Below are 16656 nucleotides of genomic sequence, written 5' to 3' on the forward strand. Positions count from 1 at the left end.
TTACATCTGTTTCTACTTCTGTCTTTACATCTGTTTCTACTTCTGTCTTTACTTCTGTTTCTACTTCTGTCTTTACTTCTGTTTCTACTTCTGTCTTTACGTCTGTCTCTACTTCTGTCTCTACTTCTGTCTTTACATCTGTTTCTACTTCTGTCTTTACTTCTGTCTCTACTTCTGTCTTTACATCTGTTTCTACTTCTGTCTCTACTCCTGTCTCTACATCTGTCTCTACCTCTGTCTTTACATCTGTTTCTACTTCTGTCTCTACTTCTGTTTCTACTTATGTCTCTACTTCTGTCTCTACTTCGGTCTCTACTTCTGTCTCTACTTCTGTCTCTACTTCTGTACTTTTCTTTCTGTTTCTCTGTTTCATTTCTTGGTCTGAACTCTTCTGCCAAAGATCCACATAGTTTGCGTTCCAGAGTTCATCCAGGTTCATGTTGTTAGGCTGGGAAATAGAAACAGAAAGCCTTAGTGTTCACACACACACACACACACACACACACACACACACACACACACACACACACACACACACACACACACACACACACACACACACACACACACACACACACACACACACACACACACACACGGAAAGTGTGGTCTATGTGTGAGGTGTGTGTGACTTTCCTGTTGATCGTCCTCTCTGGGCACGATAACATGGACATGGAGGGGAGGAGCAGGGTGAGGTTTGGGGGGGGGGGGGGGGGGGGGGCAGGGGGTGTGGCCGAGGTTTGCGTCGCCCTGTGAGGGAGCGCCTCCCTGAGTCGCTGCCTGAAGGGGAAAGTCTACATCACTCCGACCTGAGAGACTCTCTGAGAGCAGCTCCTGCCTCCACAGCTCGTCTTCATCAACCTTCATCTCCATCCTCTTCCTCATGGCGTCCTCGTCCAAGTCCTCCCAGAAGGCCAAGAACGTGGTTCTGGCCCTCCTGGCGTTGTGGTCCCTGGTCTCTCTGATCGTCATCGTGGTGTGGGGGACGTCTCCGGACCTGAAGAGCTCGGCCGTGTGCCGAGCAGAGCTGCAGGAGCTGACCGAGAAGATGGAGGGCGCCACGGTGGTGTGGGGCAAGAACAAGGAGGCTTTGGAGGAGCTGCTGGAGGAGGCCCGGCAGGACCAGGACCGCCAGAGAGTCCAGAACCTGCTGCTGTTGGGACGCCTCAACGCCACCAACGTCACGCTGGAGGAGAGCCGGCAGGAAAAGGTGAGTTCTTCTCTTTTCATTCATCCTGATTCAGAAAGACTTCCTGAACTCTCGTCTTCGTTCTCTGTGGGAACTTTAAAAATATGAAGCTAAAGTTTACATTTGATCGTTTTTCTGTCTGAAAGTCTTCCGTTTGTCTTCATCAGTGCTATGAATACATTTATTCATATCAGATTCATTTCATTTTTACACGAGACAAAAAACGCTGAAGTTTGTTTTTAGATTAGTTTTAAATCCTTAATGTTGGATTTTAATAAAACCGATCATCGACAAAACAATCTCACCCAGTGCATGCTGGGATAGACTCCAGCCTGCTTCCTGTGCATCTAAACCACCATCAGATTATTAGCACACTTCCCAGCATGCACTGTGTTTGGGCCAACTAAATAATAGTTTATTATTATGATCATTTTCTTGATTCATCCATTCATTGTTTTGTCATAAAACAGTGAAACGCATATTTAATATTTAAAAACCAAAACCAACAGATTTTCACTGAGATATGAAACAGAGACGAGCAGATTTATTCATTTATGATTCAATCATAACAGGAGTCAGTTCATAGAACGGTTCGTGTCCCAGAGAAGTCACATGATGTGAAACAGCACTGATCTCCTCTCAGAGCTCAAACAGACGTGAAGCACCGAGTTAAAGGTGAAACCTGAACTTCAGTTACAGTGTAAAGTTACACCAATAACCAAAGTACCAAACACAACAGCTTCCACCAATCACTCACATTCACACGAAGAGGAGGAGCAGCGAGGAAGAGCAGCGAGGTCTTCACCAATGATCTGAAAGTAATAAACACGAGTCTTTAAAAACCTCCACAGATGTGAATGTGTGAAAATAAGCTGTGATGTGAACAGAGAGCGATTCTCCTCCTCCTCCTCCTCCTCCTCCTCCTCCTCTTTACTCCAGTGTTTCCATGTTGGGAGACTCTCCAGTAAAGACTCTGAGTAGTTTTCCCTCCCAGTAGGCCGAGTGTTTAAACTGTTAAGAGTTTAGTGCTTCCAACATTTCCAACAGTTGTTGGTTGGAAAAAGTGAGTGTTTGCCTCCTCCTCCCTCCTCCTCCTCCCTCCTCCCCTTACTTCACCTCTCATCCACTCCTCCCTCCCCCCTCCTCCTCCTCCCTCCTCCCCTTACTTCACCTCTCATCCACTCCTCCCTCTGTGCTCCCTTAGTCCTCCTCAGGCTGACTCCTCCCCTGCTGACCTCGTTATTGCTGCTCGTCCTATGAGGCTCAGTCTCTGCTGAAGGGAAACTCTTCGTCACTGTGGACTTCTTCCCTTTTTATTTGTAGAAACAGAAAGTGTGCAAAAGCACGAAGCACGTTCCTGCTCACAGACATGAGGCCAGTAAAGTGGGACTACGATACCCAGAATTCCTTGCCAACACTGCATTGTGACCACGTGTTATGAAAACAGGACACGTGGCGCTGATGAGCCAACAAAGGTTGTGTTCTCGTTAAATATCATCTCAGTCCAGGAGCTTTCAGTCCAGGTCCATGGTCTTCATCTGTCTCCATGTCCATGATGTCTCTCTGTCAACTTCAGACAATATTCTCTGTTTACCTCCTAGTCTCCACTAAATACTTCACTATGTACATGGAACAGAGTACCTGAACAGGTAGTGAACAGAGTACCTGAACAGGTAGAGAACAGAGTACCTGAACAGCTAGTGAACAGAGTACCTGAACAGGTAGAGAACAGAGTACCTGAACAGGTAGAGAACAGAGTACCTGAACAGGTAGTGAACAGAGTACCTGAGCAGCTAGTGAACAGAGTACCTGAACAGGTAGTGAACAGAGTACCTGAACAGGTAGAGAACAGATTACCTGAACAGGTAGTGTACAGAGTACCTGAACAGGTAGTGAACAGAGTACCTGAACAGGTAGTGTACAGAGTACCTGAACAGGTAGAGAACAGAGTACCTGAGCAGGTAGAGAACAGAGTACCTGAACAGGTAGTGAACAGAGTACCTGAACAGGTAGAGAACAGAGTACCTGAACAGGTAGCGAACAGATTACCTGAACAGGTAGAGAACAGAGTACCTGAACAGGTAGTGAACAGAGTACCTGAGCAGGTAGAGAACAGAGTACCTGAGCAGGTAGAGAACAGAGTACCTGAACAGGTAGTGAACAGAGTACCTGAACAGGTAGAGAACAGAGTACCTGAACAGGTAGTGAACAGAGTACCTGAACAGGTAGCGAACAGATTACCTGAACAGGTAGAGAACAGAGTACCTGAGCAGGTAGAGAACAGAGTACCTGAACAGGTAGTGAACAGAGTACCTGAACAGGTAGAGAACAGAGTACCTGAGCAGGTAGAGAACAGAGTACCTGAGCAGGTAGAGAACAGAGTACCTGAACAGGTAGTGAACAGAGTACCTGAACAGGTAGAGAACAGAGTACCTGAACAGGTAGTGAACAGAGTACCTGAACAGGTAGCGAACAGATTACCTGAACAGGTAGAGAACAGAGTACCTGAGCAGGTAGAGAACAGAGTACCTGAACAGGTAGTGAACAGAGTACCTGAACAGGTAGAGAACAGAGTACCTGAGCAGGTAGAGAACAGAGTACCTGAACAGGTAGTGTACAGAGTACCTGAACAGGTAGTGAACAGAGTACCTGAATAGGTAGAGAACAGAGTACCTGAACAGGTAGTGAACAGAGTACCTGAACAGGTAGAGAACAGAGTACCTGAATAGGTAGAGTACAGAGTACCTGAACAGGTAGTGTACAGAGTACCTGAATAGGTAGAGTACAGAGTACCTGAACAGGTAGTGTACAGAGTACCTGAACAGGTAGTGAACAGAGTACCTGAACAGGTAGTGAACAGAGTACCTGAATAGGTAGAGTACAGAGTACCTGAACAGGTAGTGTACAGAGTACCTGAACAGGTAGTGAACAGAGTACCTGAACAGGTAGTGAACAGAGTACCTGAACAGGTAGTGAACAGAGTACCTGAACAGGTAGAGTACAGAGTACCTGAACAGGTAGTGTACAGAGTACCTGAACAGGTAGTGAACAGAGTACCTGAATAGGTAGAGAACAGAGTACCTGAACAGGTAGTGAACAGAGTACCTGAACAGGTAGAGTACAGAGTACCTGAACAGGTAGTGTACAGAGTACCTGAACAGGTAGAGAACAGAGTACATGAACAGGTAGTGAACAGAGTACCTGAACAGGTTGAGAACAGAGTACCTGAGCAGGTAGAGTACAGAGTACCTGAACAGGTAGAGAACAGAGTACCTGAACAGGTAGAGAACAGAGTACCTGAACAGGTAGTGAACAGAGTACCTGAACAGGTAGTGAACAGAGTACCTGAACAGGTAGTGTACAGAGTACCTGAACAGGTAGAGAACAGAGTACCTGAACAGGTAGTGAACAGAGTACCTGAACAGGTAGTGAACAGAGTACCTGAACAGGTAGTGTACAGAGTACCTGAACAGGTAGTGAACAGAGTACCTGAACAGGTAGTGAACAGAGTACATGAACAGGTTGAGAACAGAGTACCTGAACAGTTTGAGAACAGAGTACCTGAACAGTTCAGAGTACCCGGTACTACAGACATGATTTTAATAATAGAAGTTGAATTCATGCAGATTGTGAGTTTATCAGCTTCAAATCAGCAGGAATTCACTTATTTGTGGCTCCTGACAGCTTCCTGTCTTCAGCTTCCTGTCTTCAGCTTCCTGTCTTCAGCTTCATCTGTTAGACAGATTCAGGTGATAACTCTGGTGAGCTTGTGCTTTCTGTACTGCTGCATCCCTACAAAATAAAAACCTCATACGTGAACTCTGTTCCACCTGATGCTTCAACGATGCTCACTGATTGAATCCACCTGAACATCCAGCTGCTGATCACATGCCCTCAGACATGAGTCTTAACCCCACTGCATGCTGGGTAGTATTTCTAACCTCTTAATGACAGCGGAGCTGCTCTTCAGCTGTGAAACTGTGAAACACTTGTGATATTTGCAGGTGTCCTGTGATATGTAGAGGGAGTGGATTCACTTCTTCCACGTTGGTCAGCTGGTAATGATCTCTATTGATCTCTAATGATCTCTAATGATCTCTAATGATCTCTATTGATGTTTAATTATCTCTAATGATCTCTATTGATCTCTAATGATCTCTAATGATCTATATTGATCTCTAATGATCTCTATTGATCTGTAATGATCTCTAATGATCTCTATTGATGTTTAATTATCTCTAATGATCTATATTGATCTCTAATGATCTCTAATGATCTCTATTGATCTCTAATGATCTCTAATGATCTCTAATGATCTCTATTGATGTTTAATTATCTCTAATGATCTCTATTGATCTCTAATGATCTCTATTGATCTCTATTGATCTCTAATGATCTATATTGATCTCTAATGATCTCTATTGATCTCTAATGATCTCTAATGATCTCTATTGATGTTTAATTATCTCTAATGATCTCTATTGATCTCTAATGATCTCTATTGATCTCTAATGATCTATATTGATCTCTAATGATCTATATTGATCTCTAATGATCTCTAATGATCTCTATTGATGTTTAATGATCTCTAATGATCTATATTGATCTCTAATGATCTCTAATGATCTCTATTGATATTTAATGATCTCTAATGATCTCTATTGATCTCTAATGATCTCTATTGATCTCTATTGATATTTACTGATCTATAATGATCTCTATTGATCTCTATTGATCTGTAATGATCTATATTGATCTCTAATGATCTCTATTGATCTATATTGATCTCTATTGAACTATAATGATCTCTATTGATATATATTGATCTCTAATGATCTCTATTGATCTATATTGATCTCTAATGATCTCTAATGATCTCTATTGATCTCTAATGATCTCTATTGATATATATTGATCTCTAATGATCTATATTGATCTATAATGATCTCTAATGATCTCTAATGATCTCTATTGATCTCTAATGATCTCTATTGATATATATTGATCTCTAATGATCTATATTGATCTCTAATGATCTCTATTGATCTCTAATGATCTCTAATGATCTCTAATGATCTATATTGATCTCTAATGATCTATATTGATCTCTAATGATCTCTATTGATATATATTGATCTCTAATGATCTCTAATGATCTATATTGATCTCTAATGATCTCTATTGATCTCTAATGATCTATATTGATCTCTATTGATCTCTAATGATCTATATTGATCTCTAATGATCTCTATTTATCTCTATTGATCTCTAATGATCTCTAATGATCTATATTGATCTTGAATGATCTTTAATGATCTCTATTGATCTCTAATGATCTTTAATGATCTCTATTGATCTCTAATGATCTCTATTGATATATATTGATCTCTAATGATCTCTAATGATCTATATTGATCTCTAATGATCTCTATTGATCTCTAATGATCTCTAATGATCTATATTGATCTCTAATGATCTCTATTGATCTCTAATGATCTCTAATGATCTATATTGATCTCTAATGATCTATATTGATCTCTAATGATCTCTATTGATCTCTAATGATCTCTATTGATATATATTGATCTCTAATGATCTCTATTGATCTCTATTGATCTCTAATGATCTCTAATGATCTATATTGATCTTGAATGATCTTTAATGATCTCTGTTGATCTCTATTGATATCTATTGATCTCTAATGATCTCTATTGATATATATTGATCTCTATTGATTTCTATTGATCTTCTATCAGTTTGTTCTCATGTTGTTTAGTCTTCTAACTTGTTTACTTTGATTATTTGAACGTTTGTTAGTGCATCTGTCGTTGGAGGTCACATGTTTCTCCTTTGAATGGTGGTGAATGTAGTTTCCCTCATAAGGACGGCCTACTTACCTTTCCTCCCTTCCTTTCCTTCCTTCCTTCCTTCCTTCCTTCCTTCCTTCCTTCCTTCCTTCCTTCCCTCCTTACTAACCTAAAAATGTACATTATGTGTTAAAGTGCAGATGACCGCTGCACGATTGATCTATTGCTCAGTTAATAAATATATATATATAATATAATATATATAATAATGACGGGTCTAAAACCTCATCACCAGATGTTTGCACATCGCTGATCATCCCAGTTTGATGACGTCTTCTCATCTCGATCACGGAGAGTAAGATTGGAAAATTAGTTCAAGTTCAATTCATTAAAATATAATAAATCATTTTAAAAGACGTGTGGTGAAATATTGACATAAAGGACGTGACACCAGCACAGATAATCTTTAGTATTTCAATTCAGTTTATTCTGTAAAGCCTCAATCTGTCTTTGACCCTTACATCAGTGAAGGAAAAACTCCCCAAAACCCTTTTAGATGTCACGTGTACAGAATGAACATCACAGAGTTACAACACATTCAATACATGTGACATCAATGATTCATATGATGAGAGTAGTAAGTAGAATAATGATGATAACATTACGACTACTGATAATAATAGCAGAAGAACAATGATAACAAAAGAAGTAATGGTATCGGTAATATTAACAGTAATGTGACTAATAATAATCCATAGAAACCTGTGAGGAGAGAGGTAGCAGCCTTTATATGGTTGTAGTGGTTCCTTGAGGATGTTTCTGAGTCAAAGGTTTCTAGTGAAGCTCTGGAGCCTTTGAGGATTTCCAAAGGACACCTTGGTTCTTGAGAAAGTTCTAGATGTCCTTGATGAGATTGGTTCTTGATTCTTCAGGAGGTCCTGGAGGTTGTTCAGGATGTATCATGAGACCTTGAGTCAGTTCCTTTAAGACGTTTGTAAAGGTTCACAGAGACAAAACAGTCAGACACATTTATTTTATAAAGTGTGAGTGTGCAGTGTGAGTGTGCAGTGTGAGTGTGCAGTGTGAGTGTGCAGTGTGCAGTGTGAGTGTGCATTGTGCAGTGTGAATGTGCAGTGTGAGTGTGCAGTGTGAGTGTGCAGTGTTAGTGTGCAGTGTGAGTGTGCAGTGTTAGTATGCAGTGTGAGTGTGAGTGTGCAGTGTTAGTATGCAGTGTGAGTGTGCAGTGTTAGTATGCAGTGTGAGTGTGCAGTGTGAGCGTGCAGTGTGAGTGTGCAGTGTGAGTGTGCAGTGTGAGTGTGCAGTGTGCAGTGTGAGTGTGCAGTGTGAGTGTGCAGTGTGAGTGTGCAGTGTGAGTGTGAGGTGTGAATGTGCAGTGTGAGTATTCAGTGTGAGTGTGCAGTTTGTGTGTGAAGTGTGAGTGTGCAGTGTTAGTGTGCAGTGTGAGTGTGCAGTGTGAGTATTCAATGTGAGTGTGCAGTGTGAGTGTGCAGTGTGAGTGTGCAGTGTGAGTGTGCAGTGTGTGTGTGAAGTGTGAGTGTGCAGTGTGTGTGTGAAGTGTGAGTGTGCAGTGTTAGTATGCAGTGTGAGTATGCAGTGTGAGTGTGCAGTGTGAGTATTCAGTGTGAGTGTGCAGTGTGAGTGTGCAGTGTGAGTGTGCAGTGTGTGTGTGAAGTGTGAGTGTGCAGTGTTAGTATGCAGTGTGAGTGTGCAGTGTGAGTGTGCAGTGTGAGTGTGCAGTGTGAGTGTGCAGTGTTAGTATGCAGTGTGAGTGTGCAGTGTGAGTGTGCAGTGTGAGTGCGCAGTGTGAGTATGCAGTGTGTGTGCAGTGTGAGTGTGCAGTGTGAGTATGCAGTGTTAGTAGGCAATGTAAGTATGCAGTGTTAGTACACACTGTAAGTATGAGTGCTCAGTGTAACTATGTTTATGGGATTAGAAGCCTCTCAGGGTGAAGACATTTGTTTTTACTGTTCCTTTAAGAGCTGGACTTTGTTTAAAGAGCTGATCTAACTTTAACTTCTGCGTTCAACAAAAGGAATGTTTATAAAATCCGTTCTCAGCGTAGTCAGCGGACGCAGACATCCTGCTTTCAATCCCCACCTGGACCCTGAGGGTAGACAGCAGCCTGGCACAGTCTGGTCCGGACTGTACTGGACCGGACTGGTCTGTTTGGTTTTGGTCTGGTCTGGCAAAGCTCGGCGGAGTTGAGGGATCTTGAATCTGGTTGTTTGTTGTTAAAGATGTTTCGTTTTAAGAGCAGACTCTCAGTTATTAGTTGTGACATCTTGACTGCACCAAAGGAAAGCTGCAGTACTACATGATGATGAGAATTTAAAGAAATAATAGCACATAAAAATGCTTTAAAGCAGACTAGGTGATGATGGGACTAAACCCTGAGACTGAGACCGTGGCCAGATCTAAAGTTAGACTCACACACACATGACTTTAATCTCAACTCTGTTCTTTGAGTCCAGGTGCAAAAGAATCTCATGAAGCTGGTCACACAGTTCTGTTACTGAAGTCACTTTTAGATATGAGGAGTAGACGATTGATGGTACTATGAACCATGAAAAATGAACTTTGTTTATTTCGACTTTGTTTCGACTTTGTTTCGACTTTGTTTCGACTTTGTTTCGACGTTGTTTCGACTTTGTTTCGACTTTGTTTCGACGTTGTTTCGACGTTGTTTCGACTTTGTTTCGACTTTGTTTCGACGTTGTTTCGACGATGTTTCGACGATGTTTCGACGTTGTTTCGACGTTGTTTCGACTTTGTTTCGACGTTGTTTCGACGTTGTTTCGACGATGTTTCTACGTTGTTTCGACTTTGTTTCGACGTTGTTTCGACTTTGTTTCGACGTTGTTTCGACGATGTTTCGACGTTGTTTCGACGTTGTTTCGACGTTGTTTCGACTTTGTTTCGACTTTGTTTCGACGTTGTTTCGACGTTGTTTCGACGATGTTTCGACGTTGTTTCGACGTTGTTTCGACTTTGTTTCGACGTTGTTTCGACGATGTTTCGACGTTGTTTCGACTTTGTTTCGACGTTGTTTCGACTTTGTTTCGACTTTGTTTCGACGTTGTTTCGACGTTGTTTCGACGTTGTTTCGACGTTGTTTCGACGATGTTTCTACGTTGTTTCGACGTTGTTTCGACGTTGTTTCGACGATGTTTCGACGTTGTTTCGACGTTGTTTCGACGTTGTTTCGACTTTGTTTCGACTTTGTTTCGACGTTGTTTCGACGTTGTTTCGACTTTGTTTCGACTTTGTTTCGACGTTGTTTCGACGATGTTTCGACGATGTTTCGACGATGTTTCGACGTTGTTTCGACGTTGTTTCGACTTTGTTTCGACGTTGTTTCGACTTTGTTTCGACGTTGTTTCGACGATGTTTCTACGTTGTTTCGACTTTGTTTCGACGTTGTTTCGACTTTGTTTCGACGTTGTTTCGACGATGTTTCGACGTTGTTTCGACGTTGTTTCGACGTTGTTTCGACTTTGTTTCGACTTTGTTTCGACGTTGTTTCGACGTTGTTTCGACGATGTTTCGACGTTGTTTCGACGTTGTTTCGACGTTGTTTCGACTTTGTTTCGACGTTGTTTCGACGATGTTTCGACGATGTTTCGACGTTGTTTCGACTTTGTTTAGACTTTGTTTCGACGATGTTTCGACTTTGTTTCGACGATGTTTCGACGATGTTTCGACGTTGTTTCGACTTTGTTTCGACGATGTTTCGACGATGTTTCGACGTTGTTTCGACGTTGTTTCGACTTTGTTTCGACGTTGTTTCGAGGTAACATTTATAAACCAATCACAGAGCTCACATGTTGTCATGTTACAGACTAGAAGCTGCATTAAAACACGGAGATGTTGTCTGTGATGAAACGTGATCTTCTTCTTCTGTGGTGCTGCAGGCGGTCCTGAACGGGAACATCAGCGTGCTGCTGGAGAGCGTGGAGCAGCTCCGTCAGACGGAGGTCAACCTCACGGCTCAGATCGCCCTGCAGGAAGGTAGGAAAACCTCCGTCAGCATGGCGACCTGTGAGTCACAGTAAATAAACACACCCCATTGGTCGGTTTAAAAAAAGCAAAGAAATACAACTCCGAGAGAGAAAGAGTCCTTTCATTATCAGACAGAAGCCACACTGCAGTACAGTAACATTCAATAATGAAGGAAATCAAATCTACACAGAAAGAATGAATAAATAAAGTATATCAGGAAACATATTTTCTTTATTTAATCTTTATTTAAGGTTTTCAGCTTCATGTTTGAACTCTGAGACGATTGGTGATGAAGTCACAGCTAAGAACAACAGAGCAGGAACAGGTGCATGATGGGAAGTGAGGAAAGAGGTTAATGAGGAGACTTCCTGCTGTGAATAGTCGGAGGGAAACGATGGAATCCTGTAAGAAGCAGATATGAGAGAAGCATTGTGTTTGTGATCAACATCACTCAGTCTGGAACAAGAGAGTCACACATTTATATATATATATATATATATATATATATATATATATATATATATATATATATATATATATATATATATATATATATATATATATATATATATATATAAATACACATTCATATATTCAGCTCGGTTACTTCAGGTCCAGAACCTGATCCAGGACCTGATCCAGGACCAGATCCTAGAGATCAGATCCAGGACCACAAAACAAGCTGAAGTAGAGGAAGATGAGAGCTGGCGGCTGGTCTCAGTGGTGTCGGTGCTGATGAGGTGATGTTCTCCATCAGGCTGCTCACTGCAGGCTTTCAGTCACGTCTCATGGGCAGGAAGTGATGCGTGTCCTATCAGAGTAAAAGCTTGAAGTGGAGTCAGGAAACCAGAGCGAAGTCTAAATATTACTATAACATGTTATTAATAAAAACATCATCTGTCCTTTAGTTCATAACGTGAATATCATCCCAAATAAATCAAAGATCAAAACACATAATGTTGAGTTGAAGATATTCATATTAACATAGATGTTTGTTTGAAGAGGAAACTGATTCATAATTAATACAAAATCTGATGGAAAGAATGTTTTATTCATCTGATTGAGTTCCAACTGAATTCTGGGAACTGTAGTTAAAACCCAGCTGCAGTTACATGGTCTGACCACAGGGGGCCACAGAGACCAGGACTGAGATCTGAAGGATTTTAAAGATTTAAAAAACACTAAATTATAATCAATAAATAAGGTTGTGTTTGTTGTCAGACAGAAAGATGTTGTAATGTCGACACTGTGCCGCTGGTTGTGTTCCTCTCAGAGCACATGGAGGCCCTGCAGCAGAACCTGACCGAGGCGGGTCACCTGACCGAGTCCTGCTCCAGCCTCAGAGCTGCTGCTGAGAGCCAGATGCTGGCGGCTCAGAGTCAGACCAGGGCCTGTGAGTCCAGGCAGCAGTACCTGCACAAACAGCTGTGAGTCCACATCCGCCTCTCTGGTCCCACTGAAGTCATGCATCCATCAGTTAGAGCCTAACTAGTTAACCCTGATCCTAACCTAACCCAACCTGACCCTAACCCTGACCCTGACCCTAACCCTGACCCTGATCCTAACCTAACCCAACCTGACCCTAACCCTGACCCTGATCCTAACCTAACCCAACCTGACCCTAACCCTAACCCTGACCCTAACCCTGACCCTGATCCTAACCTAACCCAACCTGACCCTAACCCTAACCCTGACCCTAACCCTGACCCTGATCCTAACCTAACCCAACCTGACCCTAACCCTAACCCTGACCCTAACCCTGACCCTGATCCTAACCTAACCCAACCTGACCCTAACCCTAACCCTGACCCTAACCCTGACCCTGATCCTAACCTAACCCAACCTGACCCTAACCCTAACCCTGACCCTGACCCTAACCCTGACCCTAACCCTGACCCTAACCCTGACCCTGTAACATCATCAGTCAGACTCAGACGATGGGAAGAGTTTCATACAAGAGACTAGAACCAGAACATCTGAGACAATAGATTCTGATGTGTGTGTGTCTGTGTCTGTGTGTGTGTGTGTGTCTGTCTGTGTGTGAGTGTGTGTCTGTGTCTGTGTGTGTGTGTGTGTCTGTCTGTCTGTGTGTGTGTGTGTGTGTCTGTGTGTGTGTGTGTGTGTCTGTATGTGTGTGTGTGTCTGTGTGTGAGTGTGTGTCTGTCTGTCTGTCTGTGTGTGTGTGTCTGTGTGTGAGTGTGTGTCTGTCTGTCTGTCTGTGTGTGTCTGTCTGTCTGTCTGTCTGTCTGTCTGTCTGTCTGTCTGTCTGTCTGTCTGTCTGTCTGTCTGTCTGTCTGTCTGTCTGTCTGTCTGTCTGTCTGTCTGTCTGTCTGTCTGTCTGTCTGTCTGTCTGTCTGTCTGTCTGTCTGTCTGTCTGTCTGTCTGTCTGTCTGTCTGTGTGTGTGTGTGTGTGTGTGTGTGTGTGTGTGTGTCTGTGTGTGTGTGTGTGTGTGTACAGTCTGAAGTGTAAAGACGTGGACTCTGAAGCTCCTCAGGAGACCCAGCAGCAGGACTCCTCCTCCTCCTCTCCTCTCGCTGCTCCTCTCTTCCTGCTCGTCTGCAGCACTCTGCATCTGATGACCTGTAAGTACCGAATAACTCCATCTGCACCTGAACGCATCACTTATTTTACTAAAAATTAAAGTGAAAAAAATCTGCCAATTCAATCATGATTTCTATTTGTATTAGATCTATGATGTATAGATCTATAGATAATAACTACTTAAACTAACTTTACTCTCTAAATGATATTGTCTGTCTCAAAATGTCTCAAAATGAAAAGCTATTTAAAATGATTGATAAAATAGTTTACTTGTTTCTGACTAACGTTTCATTTTCGTCCTATTTGAGAAGCTGGAATCAGATTATATTTTATCATTTTGTCTTAAAAAACATCTGAAACAATTAATCTACCGACAGAATAGTTGCAGATTAATTTTCTGATTTTTGAGTAATTTCATGTGTTTTTTAAATGGAGTCTGCTTCAACGTGCTCTCCTCTCATATCGATACATGTTTCACCAAAACCACAGGTTTATGATGCCAATAATTATTATTGTTTACGTCACTGAGTCATTTATTAATGATGCAATAATCAATAATTAATACATGACCAGGTGGGTTTCAAAATGCGTTCTGGGGAATCGATGATGTGCGGTGGGTTCATCAAAAACACATTTGATCACCAAAACAGATCTCAGTGAAGTAGAGTCAGTGGTGGGTCGTCAGGGCCTGCAAGGCCTTCTCTGCTGGCCTGAACACAATCACAAAGTTATATCTATTTTATAATCTAATAATTTTTCTTAAATACACTACATGTATTGTAATTTATAAACATATTGTCCCCATTATCTTATGTTCTCATTGTACAGCTCCTGTGTTCCTCAGTTGCTCTGCTTCCAGTGCAGCTTGTTTTAAGTCGAGCTTTTATCCAATCAGATCTCACCTCTGTGTCTCTAGGTAGAACAGAGGCCTGCAGACTCGCACCTGCAGCCATGAGCACTTTAAGTGAACGGGGACGATATTGTTGATTGTCATAGTGTTCAACCAATCAGATCTTTAGTTTGACATGGTGGGCGTATTCTTTGACGTGTCAGAGCTGCTAGCTGGCCTATAATGACGTCAGCATTAGTGCAGCTCAGTGTCCAGGAGCAGCTCTGCAGTGAGGTGCAGGTGCGCTGTGATTGGTCAGTGGGCGAGCACGTGACTATCGTGAAACGAAACGAAACAGCAGAGGCTTAGTCGGGTAGTGAATCACATCACGTGATGCAGCTCAGCCAATCAAATATGGGCATTCTGACTGAGTGAGATGTACCATGACACAGGGGGCTGAGACGAGGAAAGACACTGCAGAGCAGTCGTACGTTGTGAAAGTAAAATCATAAGATGATGTCTTTGGGCCGTGACGGAGTGATGGTGAAGGAGTGATGGTGGATCCCACAGCCAGACCAGCTGAACACCACTGACCTCCATGAGCGCAGAAAACATTATGTGTTCCTGAATATAAGCTTCTGCATTTTCCAGATGCTCTAGCACTATTCAAAGGTATTGCAAGTCTCGTACCGAACGTTACGTACATTTAATACGTACATAGTTACGTACATTTAATACGTACATTTAATACATACATAGTTACAGCCTTAGAAACTGATAGCTGTGGCGCCATCATGTGGTTATAAGGTGGTATTTCAGCTGCAGGACAACAGTGAAGGCCCAGGTATACAATGCACGGCCCGCCACTGAAGTTTTGATGATGTCAGCGAAATTTTGATGTCATTTAAAATGTTGATGATGTCAGCGACATTTTGATGATGTCAGCTGAAGTGTTGATGATGTCAGCGACGTTTTGATGATGTCAGTGAAGTTTTGATGATGTCAGCTGAAGTTTTGATGATGTCAGCGAAGTTTTGATGATGTCAGAGTGTCAGTGGGCGGGGCTTCCTCCCTGATTGACAGTGTATTGTTGTGTTTTCAGGAGGTCAGCGAGCCGGTAACCTGTAGAACGACAGCGAGTACTGTGTTTCAGGACGGAGGCGGAGCCTAAACGGAAGACATGACTGCTGTACAAACAAAGAGATCGCCATGGAGACGCTGACGTGATGAACGATTGGACAGAAACTTTGCTTTGACTTGAACAGCTGAGACGTTTAAAGGGTTTTAAATGCGGCTTCACCACTGTGTGTTTTTTAAAGTTTATTCCTTCATGAAGCTTAACGACTGCTATTTACTTTACGCTGCTGCTTTGTCACTTTTTATCTCTTAAATATAATATTAAAATAAGTCCTCCCTCAGCTTTTACATTGATTTCAATTTATTTTGATAAAAAATTGACTTCAGAGAATTCAACTTTCTGCAGAGAGAAAATACTCAAGTAAAGTACAAGGACCTCAAAACTGTACTTCAGAACGGTACTTGAGTAAATGTACTAAGTTACTTTCACCACTGTAAACGGCTCCATGCTGGTGCATTCAGGGAAATCTGACGTTTGAGAATCAGCTGCTGAACAGAGAACCTGTGTGAGAAACAGAAATAATGAAACTTTAGTATTTATGTCATAAATCAGGAGTTATTTCCCAGAATGCTGCATGTTTTTCTCTGCAGGTCGACACCTTTTTTTCCAGTTCAAACAGATGTATTATGATTGAAAGAGGAAGTTAAACTTTCACAATAAGAGTGCACATGATGACTCTTTCTCTGCTGGTTAATTAAGCCAGTCGAATCAATTAAAGACTAACGGAGGAAAAAGTGAAGCTGATTTCAATTCAGAGTTCCTGTTTTTACTAATAATCCATGATGTAATCTGATGCAGAGTCAGGTGTCACTTTGTGTTTTTGTTTGTTACTTTTTGACGCTCGACGAAGCAACGACTCGACTTTTAGAAGCTTTTCTTTTTTTGGAGGGGGAGGGGGGTTGTTAATGGAAACAATAAAACTGAAGAGTTCCTAAACTGTTTTCTTTGTCCTGATTTACCGACAGTTTAAAGTTTAGACTTGAGTCAATTTAACAGATCATTAATATCGACCGGTACCGATGTCTACCGACAGGTCAAAATGTCTATCGACAGGTACCGACGTCTGTCGACGGGTATCAACGTCTACTGACGGGTACTGCAGTCTACCGACGGGTATCGATGGATACCGAC

At 42.0% G+C, this 16656-nt stretch overlaps 1 protein-coding gene across 1 annotated transcript; it reads left to right on the forward strand.

Annotated features, from left to right (window-relative positions):
• Positions 1-798: 798 nt before the first annotated feature.
• On the forward strand, positions 799-16455 carry LOC306776321 (uncharacterized protein). Its single transcript, XM_079266974.1, has 5 exons — positions 799-1210; positions 10929-11025; positions 12290-12443; positions 13475-13599; positions 15490-16455. Coding segments are annotated over exons 1-5 (705 nt in total). The 5' UTR covers positions 799-883; the 3' UTR covers positions 15492-16455.
• Positions 16456-16656: the final 201 nt, after the last annotated feature.

This window comes from Melanostigma gelatinosum (assembly GCF_949748355.1).
Source record: "Melanostigma gelatinosum genome assembly, chromosome: 4".
In the NCBI taxonomy this organism is placed as follows: domain Eukaryota; kingdom Metazoa; phylum Chordata; class Actinopteri; order Perciformes; family Zoarcidae; genus Melanostigma; species Melanostigma gelatinosum.